General features: G+C 39.0%; 1 protein-coding gene and 1 pseudogene across 5 annotated transcripts in view; both read left to right on the forward strand.

The window, feature by feature from the left end:
* The first annotated feature begins 4,034 nt into the window (after positions 1 to 4,034).
* Positions 4,035 to 4,153, forward strand: LOC117516414 (annotated as a pseudogene).
* Positions 4,154 to 5,093: 940 nt separating this feature from the next.
* megf11 (multiple EGF-like-domains 11) overlaps positions 5,094 to 21,962 on the forward strand; it is a 219,027-nt gene continuing 202,158 nt past the window's right edge. For all 5 annotated transcript variants that reach the window (XM_034176419.1, XM_034176420.1, XM_034176421.1 and 2 more), the window contains exons 1-4: positions 5,094 to 5,253; positions 11,579 to 11,684; positions 17,650 to 17,751; positions 19,093 to 19,193. In XM_034176419.1, the coding sequence (XP_034032310.1) occupies positions 11,587 to 11,684; positions 17,650 to 17,751; positions 19,093 to 19,193 (301 nt within the window). In that variant the 5' untranslated portion in view covers positions 5,094 to 5,253; positions 11,579 to 11,586. The remainder of the gene's footprint in view (positions 5,254 to 11,578; positions 11,685 to 17,649; positions 17,752 to 19,092; positions 19,194 to 21,962) is intronic.

Raw genomic sequence — 21,962 nt, forward strand, 5'->3', positions numbered from 1 at the left:
ACCAACCTTGTTCCTGTAGGGCACCTTTCCAGGTCAGTCCCTCTGACTGGCCAGTTGGTAAAAGTTCTTTTCTCCTTCCTCAGTGTTAAACTTCATGTACAGCTCATTATATGCCCTTTCCTTCACCTTTGCCACTTCTCTTTTTACCTTACGCTGCATCTCCTTGTACTTCTCTCTTCTTTCATCATCTCTCTCAGTATCTGCATTTCTTTTTTGCCAACCGCTTTCCCCTTATACTTTCCTGAATATCTTCTTTCTGCCACCTTCTCCATGTCTTCCTCCCCCTGTCCAGATATCACAACCGGTACCTTCCTAGCTGTGTGTCCTCACCACATCTGGCGTAGTTTTCCATTTGACTAAAATCACTTCACTTCCATCCAGTGCCTGTCTCACCTCCTACCTGAATTTTGTATGACAGTCTTCCTCCTTCAGCTTCCACCATCTGATCTGTGTTTTACACAGTTACCCGGAGTGACGAGCGTTCCCTAAATCTGAAGTGGCAGCCTCATACTCATTCATGATATTAAAAGACAAATTTGAGAGAACCCTACAACACTGTTTTTGCATGAGGCCCAATGTTTAGATACATATTAATATGACTGAGGTTGTAAAAATTGAACTGATCCTTTAAGTGTACAACATAGATGAAAACCAATTTCGCACAACATGATCCCTTTATGTTGGAGTGCTTATGAAGTGTTTTCTGCTTTAAATCATGTGTGCTCATCTGAAGACAGAAAGTCTGTCGATCTGAACAAAGCATGGTGTTGTAATAAGCCATCACATTAAAGTCTGAATTTGTAATGCACTTACGTACATGAATTCCGGGGTTTTTACCTTCCACTGTGTATGGGCTGCAGACTTGAACGATGCAGTGTTGTTTCGGTGGATTGTTACACTGCTTATCTCCAACCAGCACGTCTTGTGATGTGCCATTGTGCTCTTCTCCTGGCCTCTGTGTGTGGCTGAAACCAGTGTCTATGCACCACACCATGGCCTCTCTAATGAGGCCTGACTCTTAATGGCTCCCAGCAGCCGGCAGCAGACAGGGCTGGTCAACAGCGGGGCTTATGTCATTGGCACTCTGTGCTGAGTGGTTACACCTGTAACCTTTAGATCACACCAAATTAGGTTGCTCTGGGAATCCTTTAGTAGTGATTACAACACAGTTTGAGTACTTGGACACTTTCTCATAAAAATTGTATATCCGCCCTGACTTTGAATTTAGAAATGTGATAATAAGCTAGTTGTGCAAAGATGTGTTTCATACAGGAGCTCTCAAACTATAATACATTATCACTGCTGGTCCAGAATGCCACGTCAAGCAGCGTTTTTGATGGTTGGACTTCATTATAAAGTTACAAATTAACACGGACAAGACAGAACTGAGGGTGCTGATAAATGAACACACACACTACGCTAAAGCAAGACATGCCTGAAAAGCCACAGGGATTGTTAGATGGGAGGGGAGCTTTATTTATTTATTTATTTTTTCCAGTGTGCATATGTTGGCCAGCTCAGAGACGAAGTCTTTAATTGACTTTCTAAATGGCAGACTAAAGACACATGAGCTTAATGTTGCAGATGTTGCTGCTGTCAGATACATTTTGGTGTATCAAATTCTCCAGACAAACATTCATCATTATGTCCATATTAACATATTCAGTTGTTATGCCTGCCCTTATGCATCAACCTATACCCCTTCTCATATGTTACTTCTGTCTCTGTAAGTAGTCAAAAAGATGTTGCTGTTTCAGCCGTTTGTCCACTGGATCAGATGGAGCAGTGAAGTGATGATGAGGGTGTTGTAGTATTAATATTCACTGTGGTGAGGAACTGTAGAAAAATTAATTTCCAAACAAAGTCCCAGAGAACTGCTTGGTGTTGTCCGAAGAAGCAATGAAAAATGCAACATTTTCTGCTGATGCTTGCAGATAAAAAGAGAAGAAAAGCCACGCATGATGGATATATTCAGAACTTGTGTGTATGTTTTTTCCCCAATATGTCATTTCATTAATGAATAAAAAGTTGTTTTGACCAGGTCAAGGTTGAATTAATTTCAATTAATTTCAATTTATATAGCACCAAATCACAACAAAGTTGCCTCAAGGATCTTCACACGAGTAAGGTCTAACCTTTCCAACCCCTTGAGCAAGTACACAGGCGACAATGGTAAGGAAAAACTCCCTCTGTTGGTATTGAGGAAGAAACCTCAAGCAGACCAGACTCAGAGTAGTGACCCACTGCTTAGGCCATTCTAACAGTTAGAAGGTTTTTATAAAGCTGAAGAAACAGGAAACAGAAAACTTTCACTGTTAATTAATCACTCTTAATCGGTTGATTATGTTTACCACTGATCACTGTATTTTTTTACATTTATTTATCTTTTTTAAAACAAGAAACAAACAAAACACCCAAAAAAGGTGGTGGGGGGGGGGGGGGGGGACTGGTTCTCCCCCGATTGCTCAGTTTAGATCTGCGGTCAGCTCTAGGAAGAGCCCTGGTGGATCTGAACGTCTTCCATTTATGGATGATGGAGGCCACTGTGCTCATTGGGACCTTCAAAGCAGCAGAAATATTTCTGTACTCCTTCCCAAATTTATGTCTCTAGATAAAATTGTCTCAGAGATCTACAGACAATTCCTTTGACTTCATGCTTGGTTTGTGCTCTGACATGCACTGTCAACTGTGGGACCTTATATGTAAACAAGGTGTGTGCCTTTCCAAATCATGTCCAATCAACTAAATTTCCCCCAGGTGGACTCCAATTAAGCTGTAGAAACATCTCAAGGATGATCAGGGGAAACAGGATGCACTTGAGCTCAATTTTTAGCTTCATGGCAAAGGCTGTGAATACGTTTGATTTCTTAGTTTTTTATTTTTTATTTATGCATTGTTATAGTGTATTTTTATCATTGGAATTAATTTTTTTATTTTGCTTTGATTCCTGGGAAAACCATATTTAAACTTCTTTTTCTTATTATTATTAGCGGACATGGGATTTTCCACTATATAATTCGCACCACAGTGTAAGTTGCAGGACCTCCCAAACTGGTAAAATAACCCATGACCTTTCTCCAGAAAATAGGGGAAATAGGAAAGTGGAGTCGACCATATACTGAACACACATGCACTATGCTATTTACACTTTGCACTATACCTAACCAAGATAGGGCTCTAATTTGTACTGATTTTTTTTGATGTGGGTGATTATAGTCTTTCAACTGTCAGATTATTTGATTTTGGTATCCTCATATTCAATGTAGATTTAAAATTAAATGGAGTGTATGTCTGTGGCACTTTTTCTTCCAATGCAGATGCTCAAAAGTGCTGTATACTGATACCTCACATTCACTCAGTGACACACACACACGCACATGCACACGCACACATACACAAATGCCAGCATGCTGTCATTCACCCTATTGACATATCCCATAATCCCTCTCATGCCACAGAGGCACAGTAGTGAAAATAACATAGAGACACCACATGACAACAATTGTAAAAGAACATTATACTACCAAAATGTACATTTTTATGCCTTTCATCACATTTATAAGAGACTGCATCCATGAGACCCCTGAACACCTACTAAAACAAATATTTCAAATACTCTGTGTGTGCTATCTTCAACCTGCATGGAACTTCATAAATGCAAACTGAATTTCAGATATCTTATATATGTTACTCTGAAACAAACAGGACAAACACTGTTATAAAGGACAATAAACAGGGTGTTAAAGAGCAAACTTAACTTTCCCCCACAATGACATGAACAAGAAGCGATCGTGGCTCACGGCAATTCCCATTGAAAATAACGGAGAAACAACCTGAGATTCTCGCATGTTTACATAAAACAAACACAATAACAATGTCTAAAAACCCAGATAATATATTCACAAGAGTTTTAGGCACAAAATACACAGAGTTTTACCTTGTGTTATTAATGCTGTTGTCTGTGTGCAGTGGTTAAATTGCATCATCGTCTGACCGTCTCAATGCATTTTTCAATGTTATTGACATCTCGGAGAGCACGCAGCCAGTCTGCTCTGTGTCAGCCTGATCCCATCAGATCTCAGAAGCTAAGCAGTGCAGGATCTGGTTAGTACTTGGATGGGAGACCTCTTTGGAACACCAGCGGCTGTGTGTGTTTCTCCAGGTAACACTGGAGTTGCATCAGGAAGGGCATCCAGCGTAAAACTTGTGCCAAATACCAGTGTGGATCTGGCTGTACCTGCTGTGGCTACCCCAAACAGAAAATGGGAGCAGCCAAATGGACAACATCAGTGACATCTCACAGAACAGTGAAGTCTGAGATTTTGCGGTATTTGAAACTCCGGGCAAATGCAAGGCATTCAAATGCACACTGGGAGCAAATTGCAGGTTGAGGACCCTACGTCAGTCCTAGGATCATCAAAAGCCTACCTCTGGAACCTCTGGACCAGCACCTCACACATACAAAAACTTTTTATCTTTCTCATTCTTTCTTTCTTTCATCATTCTTTTGCCTGTAGGCAGGTTGTATTTACTTCTTCATAAATGAATCACAGAGAAATCTTAAACTGATCATGCAGTAGAGTTACAAACAACAAAATAACAATGAATAATTAATTCCCCTAAGAATACTTTATTGAATTTGTGTTTACATCTTCATTCACGAGCATGTCCTGTGACCTTCGAGTGGAATCATTAAGGCGAGAGAGTGATGAAAAACACATCACAGTTCTGTTTGTGCTTGTCACTGTAATAACCTCAGCATAGGCTTTATTTATGATCACAGATAATGTGATTGGCTGCATTGTGAACAAGCCAGTTGTCAAAATTGGAGTGTGAACCAAGTTCATTGTATCATCACCTCTTGAGTTAATGTAGGGTTTGCTTTTTTTGTTTGCAGACAGGAGGGATGATGGAAAATCAAGCCTATGTGGTCGGATGTAGAGGCTGCAGACAGTAAATTGGCCTTTCAACAGCAGCTTTGTGAACTCTGACCCTGTTGGCATTCTTGATCCCATAAGAAATTTATAGTTTTTTTTTTCCTTTTTTGTGCACTTGTGTGTGAGAGCGAACAAGGTCTTGTGTGTGTCATCATAAGCTCATTATTTTTCTTCTCTCCCACAGATCTGCAACCTGTCATCACCTCTCCCAGCTAGTCAGTGTTTCCGAGCACAGCGGTGCTTCTGTCACTTTGTGCTTCCAAAGTCCCCTCTGCATCCACCAAAAACATCCCAGGACCACAGGCTGTGATATTAGGTGAGTTTTGAACAGTGTGTTAGCTCCCTTACTGTCTAATACCCCAGTGACTTTGCTCCTAGCCATCATTCTGACTGCCACTAAAAGCCATTGATTCACTTCATCTAGGCCATATTCAGTATAATCCTGAATTTATCACCATTTGGCCTCATGCCGCAGGCTTGTCTGTTTTGAAAAAATGTCACGTCATAGGTTATGATGTGGTTTTCCACTTGTCCAAAGCCATTCACAAAAATGACTGGGTGATAAAAGCTTTCGAGTCAATCAAGCAGGTTCACTGTAGTATTTAACAGGATTATTCCAGAGAAAGGACTGACTATAAGAGCAGCAGTAGCTTGTAACGTGTATTTTGATTAACCGTCCTGTTAGAGAAATGAGCAGGACTTTAAATTCTGACCACTCAGAAGAACTGTTACTTAGAGAAAGTGGAGTGCTGATTGATTTATCTTCACATGTGAGTGAACTACATGCTGCTGTCAGTGCAGAAGATTAGCTGAACCAATGGGATGCCTGTTATTGACACAGTTACTCCGGTATACTGAGCACATACAACCTAATGCATGTGAAGTACTGTGTAGGAGATGCGATGGTTTTTGGGGGTAATGGTGTGTTCCAGTTGCACTCGAAGGTTGTAATTCCCCAGTTATGAGCAGGAAGTTTCAGCTGGAATGCCCTCAGTGTCAACTCATGAAACTCAAACTTTCATCCAACTTTGTCTTTCATCTCTCTGGCTTTTGGTCATCAATGGATTTTACAATTACGCGATTAAAAATAAGAAACAATGGCCGCTGTGGACAGCAGGACCCTACCATTAGCAACAAGGCTTTCCAAGCAACTTGATAGCAACTTGAATTTTATGTTGTGGTTAAAACAATATTTTAGCCACCTGTTTAAGTCCATGTTGCCAACATCTATCTCCTCCCCCCCCTCCCCCCCCACCCCAACACACACACACACACACACACACACATGCAGTCAGTACCACCAGTAGAAATTTCTGTTCACAACTAGCAAGTCGTTTCTACTGGTAGAGACTCCATGTAATTTGAAGATTTCAGTCTCCACCTTGACATATGAGAGCAGAGGTGAGATTTAGACTTCGCTCATTCACTCACTGAGGAGATAGCTCATTCATTCATTCATTTCCTGCAACTTATTTGGGTTTGGGTCTCGGTGGCAGCAGAACAAGCAGCACATCCCACACTTTCCTGTCCAAGCAGCTGGAGGTAGCTCAGTGCACTCCAAAAGTGAACTATAGTAGTTGAAATTAACCAGTCCTCAGTGCTGCTATGTGTCCAGTCAAGTTACTTTTCAGAACAACCAATCCAGATTATTAACACTGTTAGTGTGCATATTTTTCAATTTTGAGACTCAAAAACATACTTAAGGGCCCCTTCACACATAGTACAAATGTGGTCGAATTGCGCATGAAGGAGGAATCATATGAATTTTTTAATTTGAATTGAATTTATTAGACACCCATGCATAACAGAAAGTCACTCATATACAAACAACCAAACTCATAACAGAAGAAAATAAACAAAATACATGATCCCTAAAGGCGTAGGCAGAAGCAGTGCTTATCAACGCCTACCCCCCTATATAAAATCAAATCAAACCAGGCATATATGCCTTCATAGACATTTATATCCAACACAATCTGAACAACAGCAGCACATAGCTACAGATAAAAGAAGTCAAATCTTTCTCCAGATAACTCCCAAAAAACAAAAAACAAAGGTTCCAGTATAACGGAATCTACATATAACACAACTCAACCATATTCATCTAATACATATCTAGAAAATTTCTCTGTATAAATATTTGAACCGATTAATATCTGGACATAGCTTAAGTTTCTCCGGTAAATTATTCCATTTTTTGGACCACAAAGAGAGACACAGAAGCACCTCCTAGTTATCTTTCACCAGCAATTTTAAAATAAAACGAACCCCTTAAATTATACATTCCTTCTCTCTGCATAAAATATTTTTGAATTCTGAAAGGTAATTGTTTATTTCTCGCTTTATGCATCAACTGAACAGTCAAATGAAATCATATCATAAAGTTTTAATATCTTTGATTTAATAAACAACGGATTGGTATGATCCCGAAACCCTGAATTGTGAATTATTGTTAATGCTCTTTTTTGAAGGATGAATAATGATTGTAATGTAGTTTTATAGTTATTACCCCATACTTCAGCACAGTAAGTCAAGTAAGGTGCGATCAATGTACAATACAAAGTATGTAGTGATTTACCATCTAGACTGTACTTTGCCATATTTAATACTGCAATACTTTTAGAAACTTTCTTTTGGATATATTCAATATGTGCTTTCCAGTTAATTCTATAATCAGTAATCACACCTAACAACTTATTCTCCTTGACACAATCTATTTTTACCCCAAGTATATTGAATTGTATTTGTACATCCTGTTTATAATTTCCAAATAACATCATTTTAGTTTTAGACCAATTTAATGACAGTTTGTTCATATCAAACCAACTCTTCAACTTTTTTATTTCAGTTCTCAAATCAAACAATAATTACTGCAATTTCTCTCAGTACAAAATAGGTTTGTGTCATCAGCAAAGAGAACTACTTTAAACACATTGGAAACTTTACATAAATCATTAATATATAAAATAAATAATTTTGGTCCCAGCACAGAGCCCTGGGGAACCCCGCAAATGATGTCCAGATATGCAGAACAGTTTTGCAAATAACTTTTAATATAATTCAGAGCCACTCCTCTAATCCCATAAAGTTCCAACTTGTGAAATAATATGTTATGATTGATTGTGTCATAATGCTTTTTTAAGTCAATAAATAGACCTATCACTAATTCCCTTTGGCCCACGTTTATTGATCTCTTCAATTGCATTGCACAAAGCCAAAGCAGTGTACCTTTTCACTTTGAACCCATATTGATTAAGCAGGTTGTGAAGTTCAATAAATCTATCCAGTCTGTTATTGTAAAGTTTTTCCAGTATCTTAGAAAATTGTGACAATAAAGACACAGGCCTGCACTTAGTAAAAAGATGTTTGTCACCAGATTTAAATAAAGGTATCATCTTTGCCACTTTCATACCATTTGGAAGAATTCCCATTTGAAATGATTTATTAAATATATATGCTAATGGTTTAGCAATTTCTGGAATTATCTGTTTTCATAAGGTCATATGTACATCATTATGATCAGTTGACTTTTTAATTTTACATGTGCTGACTATCATAATAATTTCCCTTTCATCAACCGGGCAAAGAAACATTGTATGTGGATTTCTCTCAATTAATTGCTGGTTTACCCATGTAGTGTGTGGAATGTCAACTGCTAAATCTGGCCCAACATTATCAAAAAATTTATTAAAATTATTCACTACTTGGTTCAAGTCATATTCATTTTTATTGTTATAAGTAAAGTAAGTTGGGTAATTCTTTGATTTGGGTTTATTTCTTAAAATACTATTTAGTATTTTCCATGTTTCCTTTATGTTATTTTTATTATCAATTAGAATTTTTCCAAAGTATGATTTTTTTTACAATTCCGAATAATGGTTGTTAATTTATTTTTATAGTACTTATATTTAATCTCAGCCTCTCTTGATTTACTTCTAATAAGCTCTCTATATAACATATTTTTCTTCTTACACACCTTTTGCAGTCCCTTTGTTTTCCATGAATGGGCCTTATACTTGTTATTTACATTACAATGTAAAATTGGACAATTTTTGTTATATATATCAAGAAATATATTTTCGAATTTGACATATGCTAAATTAGCATTGTTCTCCGTATAAATGAAATTCCAATCCTGCAGACATAAATTATTTTTCAAGGCACGTATATGCAATACGTGTAAAATCTGAGCTGCCTCCAACACCTGTTGCTACAACTATTTGCGCACACCAGCGGCTGAAAGACAGTGTGCCCTGTGAGAACCCATTTGATCCCTCTCGCAGCAGGTGTTGGCCAAAATCCAGGTGACACACACGAACATCCAACACCGCTCGCTTGGCACTTACAAAATGTGTGGCCATTCGCGCTTTTAGCATGAAAATAGCAGACGATCACTGTCAAGCTGGATGTGAAATTTGCGTAAGTGCCCCCATGAATGTGGCGTTGCAAAAAGCAACACACATGTGATGCATGTGTCTCACGCGTGTGTGCGTGAGTCTGCTCCCTCCAACACACGTGGCATGCCGGGGGGTGGGGGGGTACGGTTGAATAAAATGCTTATATGTAGGTACAGATCTGATGACATGGGAGCTGGACAGCGAGGTCTGATCGCACACAGCACGGAGAGTTGTCTGTCAGCTCACAGCCGCTGCTGTTGTGATCTCTGCTCCTGGATGTCCAATCTGGAGAATACGTACCGTGTTTTGAAGGACATGAACTTACAACATTCCTCTATGAGGCGCATGTCTCTGCCTACTGTCCTCACATGGAAATACATAAAACATCTTTCGCCTTTGCGCCGGGCTACAGCGGCCACACACAGCACACGTCATCTATATCCTTGTTGATTTCCGGCATTTTTCCGCACCATTTACAGGTCAGCGATGGTACCGCAGTGGTAAAGTTTGTGGCTGGCAATTAGAGCTTTTGTAAATTGTAGGTTTGAATCCAGTGGGTGGCTTGTATTTTTCTTTCTTTTTTTTTAACAGTAGCTGCGCGATATGGTTACACATGCTCCAGCTGCTCACATTGTCTTCCCGCTGCGACGGTGTCGGGCACGTAACCGTTGCAGCGGATTCGTTTTATGGTTTGCTTATATGAGCTATTCCGCAGTGATTCACCCTGATTTGTACTTATTCATACTATGTGTGAAGGGGCCCTAACTTTGGTCGACTTGCAGTCAAAGATTGTGGGAAGTTCATCGTTTCCCAAAATCAGAAAAAGTGTAGCACTGTCCACTGTGCCAACAGTGTGGTATTGGGGAAGACCAATGCACTTGTCATAAACTGACCAGTATATCTTAAAAATAGCCATTACTGGAGTAACCAGTTATATTTGTAAACTGTTTCACCAGTCTGTGTTTAAGAGTACAGTGTTAACAGTCTGGATGGGTAGTTTTGAACAAGAACTTGATTGGACACATATTAACACAGAGGTCTGCTTAATTTGTAAAAAATGTAATTAAGGAGCTGGCCTGCCAATATGTAGACCTTGGTTTGAAGCCTGCTCATGCTACCTGTCTCTGGCCTTGGACAGGACACTTCATCTAGGTTGTATCAGTAAACTTAGCTGTAAAGAGGCACCAGCCCTGGCATCATGGGAAAGTAACCGCATTGGCTTGGTGTACAGTTCAGTGGGAGTCGTCCACCGAATGCTGCAGAATCAGGAGATAAGCACCAGCACCAACTGGCCTCAGAGCCTACACTATATAGGACTTACTTCTTCTTGACATATAAGTGAGAACCCAGTTCAATCATGTACATACTGTATATTACACTGTGAGACTCATACAAAAACATGCAGGTGACTCAGGAGTCCTTATAGTGCTACAGCAGAGTGTGAGATTTCCATTCTCACATAATTTTTATTGGACTGAGCCAGACTGCCACAGACCAGATACTACTGAGTTAAGCCACCTTGACACCTGCACGAATTTGATCCCCACACTGGCACGCAATCTTGCGTGCTAATGAGTAAACTCAATGTAAACTGTGCATAATCTGTGCGCGGCTGCATGCCAGTGCACAAAGAAAATTTTGAAATGTTCAAAATTTATGGCACGCATAAATTTCGTGCCACTTATCTGAACTAGTCGTGAACATTGTGCAACCCATTGGCAAACACTGCATGTCAGTGTGAGTCATTGCATGCAGGGCCTCACAGTTTATGCACAGTTTGCAACAGTTTACGACAGGTTTACTCATTAGCACGCAAGATTGCGTGCCAGTGCGAGGATCAGATTTGTGCAAGTATCAAATTTGTGCAAGTGTCAAAGTGGCTTTACTTACTGCTAACAGTCTGCAAGCATTAACAAGTGATTTGCCAAGGTAAGATGTGTGTCCAATCTATCACTGTCATGTTTGTTCATGTCCCGCTCTTCCTCTATCCATATATGTAATGAAATAACCTGCTGGTCAAAACACATCAGCATCTCTGTCAATCTCGCATAGATCTCATCTATGAGCACATGTGGCTTGTGAAGGGCTTTCTAAAGGAGAACATTGACATGTTTTACAAGCATAGAGCTGCTCCGCCTGTTTTTTTTTTCTTTCTCATCAGATGAGACAGTATTGATGTTGGAACTGATCAAAGTGGAAATCGAGGTAATATCATTTATCTATCCCCACTGTCTTTCATCTCAGAGTGAAAAATGGGGTCATCTTCTGCCCTGTTGCTTGTTCTGGGGTTCACCACGGGTTTATGGAGTCTCAACCCAGATGACCCCAATGTGTGCAGCCACTGGGAGAGGTGAGCTTGTGTCTTTCACTACTCTGTTGATGGATATTGTTGAATTCTGTCAGATTGCCAACTACAATATCTCAAATCCAAAGTTCCAGATTTGTTAAGTCCATGCAGCAGTATTGATCTCACATAGCTCAGTTCAGAGACATGGGAGGAGGTACAGCTTCAGATGAAATATGCAGGAAAATTGATCAGCGTACTGTTACTCCAATCAGTCATGACAGCCATAGAGCCTGACTAATTATTTGTTGGGCTGGGCAGTGTCACCTAACAGGAATAAGTAGAAATAATTTCTGTTCTTGATGTAAAGGGGAGGAAAGGAAGCTCTGAAGATGTATTATCTATTGTTTTATCAAGGTGAAATTACTTAGGCACCATGATTCCACATCACTGGTATCAAATTGAATTTCCTGCCTTTGAGTCTGGCCTAATAAATAGTTAGCATGAATTAGCAACTCTTTTCATGTCCTTTCTTTGTATGGTAAATTATATGTTCTGCCAGTATGTGCATGTATTACGTGTTGTGTAGATTTAGATATTAATGAGGATGAAGCCATTTTTTCTTGTGAATATGATAACTTACTAACAATGCATGGTAGACACTTGATGCTTACACCATAGGTACCCCCTGGAGAAGGCATGAGCTAATTAGACCCTATTCAGACTGTGGTTAGCAATAGGTTCATAGTGTTTGTGTAGGTTTTTTTCCTGAATCTGAAAGGCACTAGTCATATTTAAGATGGATTCTTTTCTACCCGGCTCAGCCTACCTCTTGAGGGTGAGTTGAGCAAAACACAGCAAACAACCTTCTTCCTCTATGGCACCTTGTTGCTAAGAGAATCTGCCGGGTGCGTTCCCTTCCACGTGTTACACACCCATGCTCCCACGTCCAGATCCAGACCCAGAGACATGCACACACTCATGCTCTCATATCCAGATGCACACACTCCTGTACTTTCACTCCAAATCTTTTGATTTGAGGCAAATTGAGTCTGGATGCATTTGTAGGGATGAGCCAGATTTGAACAACTGGTCTGAACACTATCTGATTAAGAAAGCAACACGGCTTGAATCCAGCTTCAGCCAGATTGCCATCCCCAGTCTGAATGGGGCCTTTGGTTTTAGGACTGTTCAATGCATATACGAGGTCTGTTAGAAAAGTATCGGACCTTTTTATTTTTTGCAAAAACCTGATGGATTTGAATCACGTGTTCTTGCATCAGCCAACCTTGAACCTTCGTGCGCATGTGTGAATTTTTTCACGCTTGTCGATTGCGTCATTTGCTGGTAAGCAGCCTTTGTGTGAGGATGTGTGTAGTGCGCTCGGCGGATTTTCATTGCAAGGAAAAAGACGGAATGACAGGAGCAGCGCCGCATCAACTTTTGCCAGAAACTGGGCGACAGCCAGGTGGAAACCATTCGGATGATTCAGACAGCTTTCAGTGACGATGCTATGGGCATCACACAGATTAAGGAGGGGTACAACCGGTTTAAAGACGTCCGCACAACGGTGGAGAGCAAGCCACGCTCCGGTCGGCCATCAACATGCTGAAATGACCAGATCATTTCCAAAGTGAATGCTGTGGTGATGTGGGACCGTCGTGTGACTATCCAAGAAATTGCGGAAGAGGTGGACATCAGCACTTTTTCGGCACATTCCATTGTGACAGAAGATTTGGCCATGAAAAGAGTGGCTGTGAAATTCGTGCCAAAGCTGCTGACCGCGGAGCAAAAGCACCTTCGTGTTGAAGTCTCACAAGACATGCTGTGACATGCCCACCTCTTCCACAATTTCTCACAGAGTCACACGACTGAAAAGTCACAGAAAGCCATTTGAATCATCCGAATTGTTTCCACCTGGGTGTCGCCCAGTTTCTGGGAAAATTTGATGTGGCGCTGCTCCAGTCGTTCCGTCTTTTTCCTTGCAAAGAAAATCCGTTGAGCGCACTACACACACGTCCTCACACAAAGGCTGCATTCATAGACATCAAAGTAAATTATTATTATTATTATTATTGTTAACATTTATTTAACCAGGAAAGTCTCACTGAGTTTAAAAATTTCTTTTGCAAGGGAGTCCTGGCCAAGACAGAGAAAAGTTACACTACAATTCGAATTAAATTCACACAATTAAAATAAAAAAAGATTAACAAAAACAGTTACAATTTAAAGAGGTCATCGCAAGTGCTCTCAGTCTGGACTTAAACGTGATCAATGAAATAAGTTCAGTTAATTTCCAGTCTTTTTGCAACATGATCTATGTAGACAGAGCCGAGTAAACAAAAGCCCTTTTTCCCAGTTCTGTGCAGGCAAATGGAACAGAGAGCAACAAATGATCATTTGAAGCCAAAGAATAAGAATCAACACTATCCTTAAGCCCCTTTCACACCGGGGTGCTCCCGGTTGCTCCCAGTTGCGCCGTGCGTCATTATGACGATGCCGCGTGGAAGCAACTCAGTGCCGAGACGATGCAGCTCGGCGCCACAACAGCTGAGGGTGCAAAGGAGGAAGCAAGTTTGGCGCCGAAAAATTAAACCTGTTTAATTTTTTTGCCGTCCTGTGCTCGACGCAGAAAGGAAGTGGTTCATGCGCAAGTCGGGGCAAAGAGGCGTTACCCGGCGTGACTCAAAGCCAATTTATGATTACTGGTGTGTTCCATTGTTCCCGCAGTATAAATCACGCAGGATTGTCTTTATACCATGTACTTAATGCAGTAAAAACTACACGCTGAAGAAAAAAAAATGCAGAATGATGTTTGGACACACATGCTGCAGTACATTATGGGTAAAGTTTCACAACAGGAGAAATGCATTGAGACGCCGTTGTGGTGGATAGAAAATAACAAAATTAGTTTTGTGAATATTTAATGACAGCTTATTCCCACATAGCCAACAATTTATGTTACTCAATTCCATATTAACTTTCGATTCTAGGGATTCTATAGAATGATCTGTGATGAATTGATTAATATCATCAGCAAATATATTGGAGCAGTTTTTAAAATAATTAATATGTGTATATAATAGAAAGAGAAGACTGTCCAAGTTGTAGGAAGTGATATAGATGAAACACTGTCTAGGGAAACAAATTGCTGTCTATTTGATAGACACAAAATAAACCAGTTATGGGCAGAACCCCAGATTCCATAAGAATACATTTTAGCTAGCAAAATGTCGTGATTGACAATATCAAATGCCTTACTGAGGTCAAGAAAAATACCACAACATAATTGGCCACCCTCAATTACTCTTTGTATTTAATCAGTTATTAATAACAGAGCATGCTTTGTAGAGTAATTTACTCAAAACCCAAACTGATCATTAGATAGCAAATTAAATTTATCTAAATATGTAATTAGCCTATTAGACATGTTTTTCTAAGATTTGGTTTAAAATGGATAAAAGAAAAATAGGTCTGTAATTAGAAACAGTAAGGCGGCAACCAGATTTGAAAATTGGAATAACACAAGCAGTTTTAAATAATTCAGGAACAGTACCAGAAAGGAAAGAAAGATTATACAAAGTCTCCAAAGGTGTTGCAATAATCACATTCAACAATTTAAGTAACAAGACAGGAATACTAAATGGTCCACATGCTTTTCCCGGCCTGAGTCCTAAAATTATATTTTGTATTTCTTCTGTGGTTGTAGGACCATTTAGAAAATTATTACTGCAGAAGGTGGTAAGTATTCAGAGAATGAAACACTGCCTTTGGTATTGAGAGGTTAATGTTTTTTCCCACATTTGCACAAAATATTATTAAGCTCATTTGCTATCTCTTATGCCTCTGTAAGAAACGTATTAGAAGAGGAAAACATTTTTGAAGGAGCCAAATGAGTCTTTGATTTCAGAGTTATGATTTCCCAAATACCTGTATTATTAAGCATAAAATAATTTTTGTAGTATTTCTTTTTACTGATATTCATTAAGAGGGCTGTTATCATTTTTGAGCATTTTATGACAAACACCTGGTATAATATGGCTTGTTGTGTGGTGATATGTCCTAACAGATCAACAGTAAGATGTCCCTGCTGCAATATTCATGCTGAGTGAAATTCTTGCCTTATGTAATGCTATATGCTAACAACAGTAGCACTTTTTGCAACTATTGGTAGCCTAATCCATTAGGTTCATTTAATGCATGATTACTGAGACAATAAGCAACTCATAATTTTAAATGCCCCCACCAAACCAAACCAAATTATAATGAGAACTGCCTTGTAGTCCCAAAAAAATATGATTTAATAAACACCCAAACTGAGGTTAGCACAGTGCATCTGGAAAGTATTCACAGCCAACTTCCAAAGTGGAGTAATTAAATTTTTTTTCCCCCAAATATTTTACTCACAGCACCCCTTAATGACATGAAAAAGGTTGTTGTTGTTTTTTTTTTTGTTGTTGTTGTTGTTGTTGGTTTGTTTTTTTGTTTGTTTTTTGCAAATTTATTAAAAGTAAAAACCTTAGGAATAATGTGTATGTAAGTATTCACACCCTTTGCTCAATTCTTTATTGGTGCACCTTTGGCAATTACAGCCTCAAGTCTTCTTGAATATGATGCCACAAGCTTGACACATCTATCTGTGGGCAGTTTTGCCCATTCCTCTTTGCAACACCTCTCAAGTTCCATCAGGCTGGAACAGGAACATCGGTGCACAGCCATTTTCAGATCTCTCCAGAGATGTTTAATCAGATTCATGTCTGGGCTCTGGCTGGGCCACTCAAGGACATTCACAGAGTTGTCCTGCAGCCACTCCTTTGATATCTTGGCTGTGTGTTTAGGGCCATTGACTTGCTGAAAAATGAACCAAGATGTCTCTGTACATTGCTGTATTCATTTTTCCTTTAATCCTGACTAGTCTCCCAGTTTGTGCTGATGAAAAACATCCCCACAGCATGATGCTTCCACCATCATGCTTCACTGTAGGGATGGTGCCTGGTTTCCTCAAAACATGACTCCTAGCATTCACGCCAAAGAGTTCAATCTTTGTCTCATCAGACCAGAGAATTTTGTTTCTTATGGACTGAGAGTCCTTCAGGTGCCTTTTTGTAAACTCCAGGGGGGCTGACATGTACCTTTTACTAAGGAGTAGCTTCTATCTGGTCACTCTACCATACAGGCCTGATTGGTGGATTGCGACAGAGATGGTTGTCTTTCTGGAAGGTTTTCCTCTCTCCATAGAGGAATGCTGGAGCTCTGACAGAGTGACCATCGGGTTCTTGGTCGCTTCCCTGACTAAGACCCTCTCCCCAATTTGCTCAATTTAGACGGGCTGCCAGTTCTGGGAAGAGTCCTGGTGGATCCAAACTTCTTCCATTTATGGATGATGGAGGCCACTGTGCTCATTGGGACCTTCAAAGCAGCAGAAATGTTTCTGTGTCCTTCTCCAGATTTGTGCCTTGAGACAATCCTATCTCGGAGGTCTAGAGACAATTCCTTTGATTTCATGCTTGGTTTGTGCTCTGACACGCCCTGTCAACTGTGGGACCTTATATGAAGACAGGTGTGTGCCTTTCCAAATCATGTCCAGTCAACTGAATTTCTCCCAGGTGGACTCAAGTTAAGCTGTAGAAACATCTCAAGGATGTTCAGTGTAAACAGGATGCACCTGAGCTCAATTTTGAGCTTCACGGAAAAAGCTATGAATACTTATGTATGTGTGATCTCTTAGTTTTATATTTTTAATAAATTTGCAAAAATCTAAAAAAAAAAAAAAAAAAAAACTTTTTTTCACATTGTCATTATGGGGTATTGTGTGTAGAATTTTGAGGAAAAAAAATGAAATTCATCCATTTTGGAATAAGGCTGTAGCATATATTCACCAGAAATAATACAAAAGATTTACAGAAGAGTTTATTTACACACTATAAACTCTTGATTTTGGAACATTAGTCAAATCAAATCCTCAACTCTGTAGTCCAGCTATATACATTGGCTGTGATTGCCTCAGTGTGTTTATATTTCTGTCTTTTAGCTATGCTGTGACAGTCCAGGAATCTTATGCTCATCCCTTCGACCAAATCTACTACACCAGATGTACTGACATCCTCAACTGGTTCAAATGCACGCGACACAGGTAAATTTGGATGCATTTGCATTGTAGCAGTGGTTGCATATGTACAGATATACTGGATTGGTGCTCTGCTGTTGTAGACCTCACATTCATTCATTTTCTATACTCTTTTTGTCCAATCATGAGTCATAGGGGGGCCAGAGCTTATCCCAGGAGACGTAGGGCAATATACACAGCCTCAAAAATGTAAACCCACCTGTAAACCCATCAGTCATGATTTTCAGAGTATTCAGTTGTACAACTATTATTTATTTATTATACATAAACCATGAAAACTATTGAGTTCAGTGAATATTTTCTTAGTTTCTTTGAGAATCTCTTCCTGTACTGATATGATAATTGCAAGTGGGAAGGTTTGATGGTCCCAGATGAGGCCCACCCAGAAGATGAAAAAGTTGGAGTTCCTTGACTGGTGAACTGCGACTTGCTCCAAAAGTAAGCAGATTATCATAGCATAGCATACCATGCTAAAATGTCATTAGAGCAGAAATAAACATGTTTACAGCTTTTTGGTCTCTATAGCTATCGCTTCTATAACAGTGATATAAGGTGGGTGGGTTGGGGGGGGTGATATTTTTATGTTACTTCTTAGTTTAAGACATTTTGCGTCATAAAGTTATGCATAATTAAGGAAATGGCTGCTTTGAGTGACGGCTCATGTGTTGTTACTAAGCTGAGCTTACAGCTGCGGTGGCTCAGAGGCTGCTAACTGTGGCTGCTGTGGAGGACTGTGTCTTTCTTTTTGAGCATTTCATTTCAAATAAAATAAACTAAATAACTAAAATAACTATTTTAGTTATTATACAAACTAAAATAGTTTGTATATTTGTACTACAAATATACAAACTATATTTGTAGTTAACTACAAATATAGTTAATTTGTAGTTAACTATATTAACTACAAATAATATAGTTGTGTGGTTAATAAACAGACCGTCAAAGATATCTGTACTCCAGTACACAAGAATGTTGATCTTCTCTCTTATGAGTGGTCTTTGTTATCACTAATGTTCTGACAAGCTCCTCCTGTTATGCGGACATGAATCACAAGCTAAAGTGAAAGTGTTCTTAAAAATGTAGTGATCTTGTTTTAATTAACCTGTTAAGATTTATGATGCTATCTAAATCAAATATACAGTCACTTCCCAAATGCTTGTTTTACAGAAAATACCTTCTTACAGAGAGGTCTTACCTCTCTGTTGCCCTTCTACTTTTTAAACCTGCCAATTACAATGAAGAATTGCAGGATGTCTTGTGTTCACTGTCTGTATACTTGCCCGCCCTTCAATAAGGGTCAGACTTCATATCACGTACTGGAGCAGTCTCGGTGTGTCTGTTTTTCAGGATCAGCTATAAGACGGCTTACCGGCGGGGAGTGAGGACCATGTATAGGCGCCGCTCGCAGTGTTGCCCTGGTTACTTTGAGAGTGGAGACCTGTGTGTGCGTGAGTGTCCTTTTTCTTAACTTCTCGATCTGAAATTATGACATTTCCGGCTATGTTTGAGAGACATTTAAAGAAAAGGATTAAATACAGGGATTGATTGTAACTGTGGGTGGCTTACAGATACAGTTGCAACTCCCTGCCAGGCTGCCACCCCCTGCCTCTTCACCGCCACTCTGAACAGTTCCTCTTTATCTTGAGCACCAATAACACTCTACTGCTGCCTCCTCTAATAGAATGCCACCATCCATGTGGATTTAAATTATTTAAAGATGCTGAGCATGATTTATTGTGAAGGATTTGCACAATAATTTACATCAGTGTTCCCTATTTTATGTTTCCAATGAGAGTAATTTAACTGAAGTTGTATAACAATGTGAAAATTAATGAACCAAGAGGGTTCTCCTTAGATAGTCAGACCTACACTGGGATTCCCCAACATAAAAAGTCCTGAAGCTGTGAAATTTTGAAATTAGAAATTTATAACAATGTGTCGCTCATAAGTCTTTAGTGGCATTTTTATAGCAAAATTAATGATCATTGATGTCTATTTTTAGTCATACTCATCAAGCTGAATATTTCTACTTGTTGATCAAATACAGGTAGTGTGTATAGCTTCTGAGAGCCTCAAGTTTATGAGATTTTCACACTCCCTAATGTTTTATTCCCTTTAAGTAAGATTAAAAATCACACTTTAATACTTTCCTATATCTTTTATAACATGAGGGATTTATGATAGAGTGACTCCAATCGTTTGGGTATGCTCTTTGACCGCAGCCAAGCTTGTCCTTTTCTGGGTTTTACTAACCTCGAGCCAATAGAGCTGGGAACCCTGCCAGCAAGAATAAGAGCGGATGTGATTTTCTCTGGGTATTTAAAAAGGAGGTGCCGACTGATCAATAATATATTCATTAACCATGTGATGGACAATACAAGTATGTCTTAATTAGCAATCATATTCACTGTGTTAAATAGGTGAATTTAAAAGCTGTGGAAGGTCTGTCCTCTTAAAAATGTCAGCTAACAACTGCATGAGCAATATGTTGTATTATGGAGGAGGTTATGTTTGTTTGTTTGTCTGTTTGTGAACAGCCTGGAGCCCACACTTTTTCATATATCGTTCTGAAATTTTTACTGACGATTCGTATCCTCATAGGCAAGAACAGATCACATTTTCAAGGTCATAGGTCAAAGGGCAAAGTCAGAAAAAATCTTGGAAAATTGAAAAAAAATGTTATGTTTATCATTCAATGAATTTTCCAAAATTCATAACTGTCAAAAAAGATTGAATTTCTTTCATATTTGAGAGTGTTATGTAGGCTGGTATACTTTATTGACTGGGATATAATCCAGATTACAGATTTTGTGGCCATTTAAATTTAACATCAAAAACCCATTTAATGTATATTTTACATTATATCTTAATCAAAAAAGCCCCAATCACTCTCATATTTGAAGTGAGGTGCAGACTGGCACTCACTAATGCCTGACAAAGTTTGATGCAGATCTGATCTGGACTGTGGATTTTGTGGACATTTGAATTTAATATTGAAAAGCCCATTTGTTGTACATTTTGCATTATAGCTCAATCAAAAGTGCCTCAATCACTCTTATTTTTCTGTTATGGATTTACCTACACCACCAAAATTGGATGGAGGTTCCAATTTTATGCCCAGTTGTCTGTCTTCCAGTTATCAATTGGAAACGAAGTGCCAAAAAGCAATGCCAAATTGTGCATAGCAGAGCTAACCAATGTTCTGTGAAAATTATCTGAAAAAGAATTCAGAAACCAAAAAAGTTGGAAAAACCCCCTGACAACACCACAAAAAAACCTTTGATTCAAGTGCATGAACTAAATACATCCTCCTGACATTTGATCACATCTAATTTAGCTTATGAAAAACCACTTCTAACAGGACTTTGACCTTGAAATTTTTTCCAAGGTAAAATTTTGTGGAATTGTCTAGATATCAGGCTATCATGGAAGAGAGGCCATTGATGGGGACAACGAGGACAGTTTTGCTTCCTGATGTTCTGATGTTCCAGTTCTTCTAATAAGCACATTCACTACCAGGATTCAGAGATCTGTCCCCAGAATGTTTTGCATGCAGTGAAAAGGAAATAGGTGCAATGGTGGATTTGGTGCAGAACAAATTGTCCCAAATTGAACACAGACTTCAGTTTCAAGCCATTTTGCTTTCGCTAAATGTAAAACATCACTGATGTGGATTTTGTGTTTGCTGTTGCTTTCTCGTCTGTCTCTTTTTTCACTGTTCTTCAACACTGAAGTGGTTCATTGGTTTGTGGATTTGTTCATCAGCGGTCTTCCAAAAAAGATGCCGGATCTGGCCTTAATCAAACCCATTACATTTTAGGGCAGATTTTGTATATTTGGGTAGAGCCTGAAAATTTTAAGTTGCAAGATCAAGAAGTGACTTCAGACAGCTATGATCTGAACTTAAACAAATATTACACAAATATGAAAATTTGAGGTGAATTAGATAAAGGGATCAAACAGAAGATTATATAAATAATAAAAAAAATGACAAAGGCAAATTACTAATAAGCAGTTTTCTAAACTTATGGAAAAGGTTGGCTCGATCTTAAATATGCTTCATTCATTTCTAGAGTGGATCCAAGTGAAAGGGTGGAGCCATGAAATTTTACTTTAATATTTTTCATCTACAGTATTTTGTTCCTTATGCACTCTGAGTGGCCTTCTAGAGTTTTTCTTATTGTTAATGGTCAATGGTCATGGTGATTTTCTCTAAA

The sequence above is a fragment of the Thalassophryne amazonica genome, chromosome 8 (genome assembly GCF_902500255.1).
Source record: "Thalassophryne amazonica chromosome 8, fThaAma1.1, whole genome shotgun sequence".
Classification (NCBI taxonomy): domain Eukaryota; kingdom Metazoa; phylum Chordata; class Actinopteri; order Batrachoidiformes; family Batrachoididae; genus Thalassophryne; species Thalassophryne amazonica.